The following is a 3,787-nucleotide window of genomic DNA, read 5'->3' as shown; positions in this document are numbered from 1 at the left end:
GACTTGGAAGCAGAGGCTACTGGCCAAGCACGTGAGGCTGCCCTGCGTTCGGTTTTTACGCTGAGATTTGGCCAACATGAACCAGGCAGTTGTCGACGCAAATCCAGGTCACTGCCAGGCGCTGCGCAGCGGCTGCCTCCTCTGAGGCCAAGGCTCGGTCCGGCACNGGGTCTGAACCCCAGCCCGGGAGGCGGAGTCTTGTTGGAGGGTTCTCTGGAGTGACCTGGGGCGCACACTCTGCGCCCCCCGCCGGCCCCGCCGGCCCTTCCAGTTTCTGTGGGTCGGAGCCCTAAGTCCTGCCGCTGCGGCCCCTTCGCTGCAGGGCCCCGGGTCCGGCGCGGGACGCCCCGGGAGCATGGAGCCCTTCCTCAGAAAGCGGCTGACCTTCCTGTCCTTCTTCTGGGACAAGATCTGGCCGGTGAGCGCGCCGGACGACGGCACCCCGGGGCTCCCGGGTCCTGGGGCCCGCGCGGAGCCAGCGCCCCCCGCCGCGGAGCCCTGCGGCTCCCCCGCGCCCGCGCAGCTCAGCAGGGCGCTCCACGACTTCACCGCGCGGTGCGCCGAGGAGCAGAGTGTCAGCCGCGGGGACAGGCTCTACGGCCTCAAGGAGGAGGGCGACGACATCTCTGCCCGCAGGCTCTCGGGTCGGCCTAGTGCTGGGCTGGTGCCCATCACCCACCTGGCCAAGGCCACCCCGGAGAAGCTGTCCGACCAGCCGTGAGTATCACCCTGCTCTGCAGCGTCAGGATTGAGTCCTAGGATCACATGTCCCCATCACGTCAGGTGTGGGGCAGACATGACCCCAGCCTTCGGAATTGCTCCCAAAGAAGCTTGTTTTGAGAGGGGGGCACAGGTGGAGGGGGCTCACCCCCACCCCCCAGCACGCCCAAGGCCCCCAGGCCCAGGCAGGGATGGCCCCCATGGACAGCTGGCGGTTCACATGCCCATCTGCAATCGTGGAGGGAGGGAGACAGACAGTGGGGGCTTCCCCACTGGGCCTAGGGGAGGAGGTGACCTCTCAGCCCAGACTCAGGGTCTGAACGATAGGGTGGCCTCCAGACACAGCTGTGTGCCGGCTCTCACTGGGCCCCGCTTTGGTGCACATCGTGCATGGGCCTCAAACATTTTATCCAAAGTCTGGTTGTGGCCCCTGCCCGTTTTCCCCTTAACGCAGTGGGTCAGCCGGCGCAGTGCCTGACGTCTAGACAGATGCGGCACTGGCTAGGGGGGTGGAGACGCCACCCCCAGCCCCAGCATGCGTGGAGGTGATGTGCTGGGTGAGAAGAGGCCAGAGGCCGGACGGGGAACAGGCCCGGCTGCCCACACTCGCACGGACACTGGTTTCTTATCCTGTGCCCACCTGGGCTAGGGCTGCAAGCCAGCACGGGCCTCAGTTCCGCACAGGTCATCTCCAGCGTCCTGGGGGTCTTGCGTGTGGCATGGAAAGCCCGAGTCCTGGGAAGCCGTCCTCTGAGGCGACTCCCACCCAGTGACCAGCCTGTTGGTCCTCCAGGTGTGGAGGACGGGTCCCAGGAGCCAGGCGGCTGGCAGGGCTGGGAGGGCCGGGGGGCGGTGCCGGGAGAAAGCGGTAATGACTGTTTGCCTGGGCCCGGGATGAAAGGGCTGACCACACTCCCGGGGTCATTAGCCCCAGACACCTGGCGCTCTGTCCTCAGGGCCACACTGGCTGGGCGGGGGAGGGGCCTCGTTCTCAGGGTTGAGGGTCGACCTGAGAACGAGGCTCCTCCAACCTTAGCTCAGCCACTGCCCGCCCCACCCCAGGGAGAGACTCCGGAGAACGTCCCTGACGCTCAGGGGTGCCCAGGGCCTCAGCCTCCCCTCGGCCCTTGATGGGGGCTGGGGACTCTTCTGCGTCTCCTCTCCCCCATAGCCGTGCTGTCCTGTGAAGGGCCTCCTGGCTGGCGGGCCTCGGAAGGCAGGGTCTGGCTGCGGGAGGCCCTTGCTGAGGGTTCCGGCAGCCTCCGGAGGCTGTGCCTTCCGCTCCAGAATCGGTGTGTTGAAAAATGAGGCCGAGAGAGGGTTTGGTTGGCTTTCCCGGAGGCTGCTGCCCACTGAGTCTGGTCCCAGGGATCCGTGTCCACGTGTCCTTGACCGTTCTCTGCCCTGTGTGTGATGGTCTTCCCCCCAGTATCTCTGGGGCCTTGGCCTCTGTCTGCCATCACCCCCACTTCCTGTCTCCATCTGTTCCTTCTCACAGCCCCCAGCCCAGCCCCAGGGTAGGCTCTGGCCATGTTAGTTCCCAGCTCCCCTCCCGAAGCTCCCGGGTGCCCACAGCTCCTCTGTGCCAGGCACAAGCCTGCCTCTGTCTCCCTCCTGCCAGCCTCTGGCCTCACCCTGGCCTCCAGCAGCATCTGCCTGTGCGGGATGGCACAACTTTGCCCACCCAGGCCCCCTTTTCAGGCCACCCCCGACTGTGTCGACTCACTTCGAGTCATGCCTTGGGTCCCCTGGGTTAGCTGTTGGCCTGCATGCGCGGGTGGTCCCCCCACACTGGTGGGCGTTTTATGAGCAGGGCTGGGGGCCGGCCCCAGGGGTCCCCCTGTCCCCTCCCCAGCAGCTCCAGAGGCTGGGCACGGAGGGCTGGAGCAGATGCAGGCCCTGGGCCGGGTCCTGCACTGTGCCCTGGGCGCACCCTGTGCCCGAGAAGACGGTGGGAGTCGGGCATCGGGGCCCCTGACCAGTGTGGGAGCAGGGGCCGCTTGGCCTGGGTCCGCTGGTGACCGCCCTGCCTGCCTTCACAGCTGGTTCTTCAGCGGCATCAGCCGCGCGCGGGCCCAGCAGATGCTCCTGTCTGCAGCCAATGCGCCGGGGGCCTTCCTCATCCGGCCGAGCGAGAGCAGCTGTGGCGACTACTCGCTATCAGGTAATGCGGTGGCCGCCTGCACCTCTGTCCCCGGGCTGAGGCTGCGCCAGAACGCCCCTGACCTTGGGACAGCTGCTCCCAGGCCTTGCTGGCCGCACATCGAGCTTGAAGGCACCCACAGCTGGTCATCTCGCAGCTCACCAAGCTGCTGGTTATCTTCCCTCCCGTGCTGCTGGCCTGCCCGGCCTGCACAGCCGCTCACCCGTCACTCGCCCTCCCCTCCTTCACCCACTCACTCTCGGACTCGTCCGTGTGTCCACTGAGCGCCCCCCCGGGCTCTGTGCGCCCTGTGGCCAGAAGCCCCCCGGTCCCTCTTGCTGTGCCTCTGGCTTGCGGCTGCCCACGCTCCCTCCTTTCCATGAGGCCCGTGAGGCCTGATCCGCGCCCGGCCTGGGAAGGTTTTGGCAGCCATCTGGTTGGGGTGGTGGGAGGGCGTGGGGCAGGCAGCAGGCAGAAGGCCTTCAGCTCTGCACACCCGCAGTCCGGGCCCAGGCCAGCGTGCGCCACTACCGCATCTCCGCCGCGGCCGACGGTCTCTACCTGCAGAAGGGCCGGCTCTTCCCCAGCCTGGAGGAGCTGCTCGCCTACTACAAGGCCAACTGGAAGCTGACCCGCCACCCGCTGCTGCAGCCCTGTGTGCCCCAGGTGGGTGGGCTGCCCTGCACATGCAGGGGTGTGAGCCAGGCGCCAGGCCCGGGGCTGTCTCCGAGGGCGGCTGGGGGGCCTGACACGGCCTGGGGGCACTGGGTCTGCCCCTCCACGCTCCGGCGGGGCCCTGCCTGGGGTCAGGTTTGCTCTCACACGTGTCGCGTCTCTATCTCCAGGGACTTCTGGCCGCCACCCCTCACCTGAACCCGGCTCTGCGGGTGGCAGGGGGCGAGGGGTGGGGGGTGAGGGCCGGGA

The 3,787-nt window shown here is 67.8% G+C and overlaps 1 protein-coding gene across 1 annotated transcript in view; it reads left to right on the top strand.

Moving 5' to 3' along the window:
• Positions 1-253: 253 nt before the first annotated feature.
• SRMS (src-related kinase lacking C-terminal regulatory tyrosine and N-terminal myristylation sites) overlaps positions 254-3,787 on the top strand; it is a 6,059-nt gene continuing 2,525 nt past the window's right edge. Inside the window, exons 1-3 of the mRNA XM_077756858.1 lie at positions 254-717; positions 2,763-2,884; positions 3,366-3,529. Coding sequence (XP_077612984.1) covers positions 356-717; positions 2,763-2,884; positions 3,366-3,529 — 648 coding nt within the window. The 5' untranslated portion in view covers positions 254-355. The remainder of the gene's footprint in view (positions 718-2,762; positions 2,885-3,365; positions 3,530-3,787) is intronic.

This window comes from Crocuta crocuta, unplaced genomic scaffold (assembly GCF_008692635.1).
Source record: "Crocuta crocuta isolate KB4526 unplaced genomic scaffold, BGI_CrCroc_1.0 scaffold613, whole genome shotgun sequence".
NCBI classification, from domain to species: domain Eukaryota; kingdom Metazoa; phylum Chordata; class Mammalia; order Carnivora; family Hyaenidae; genus Crocuta; species Crocuta crocuta.
This window is presented reverse-complemented; position numbering and strand designations above follow the sequence as displayed.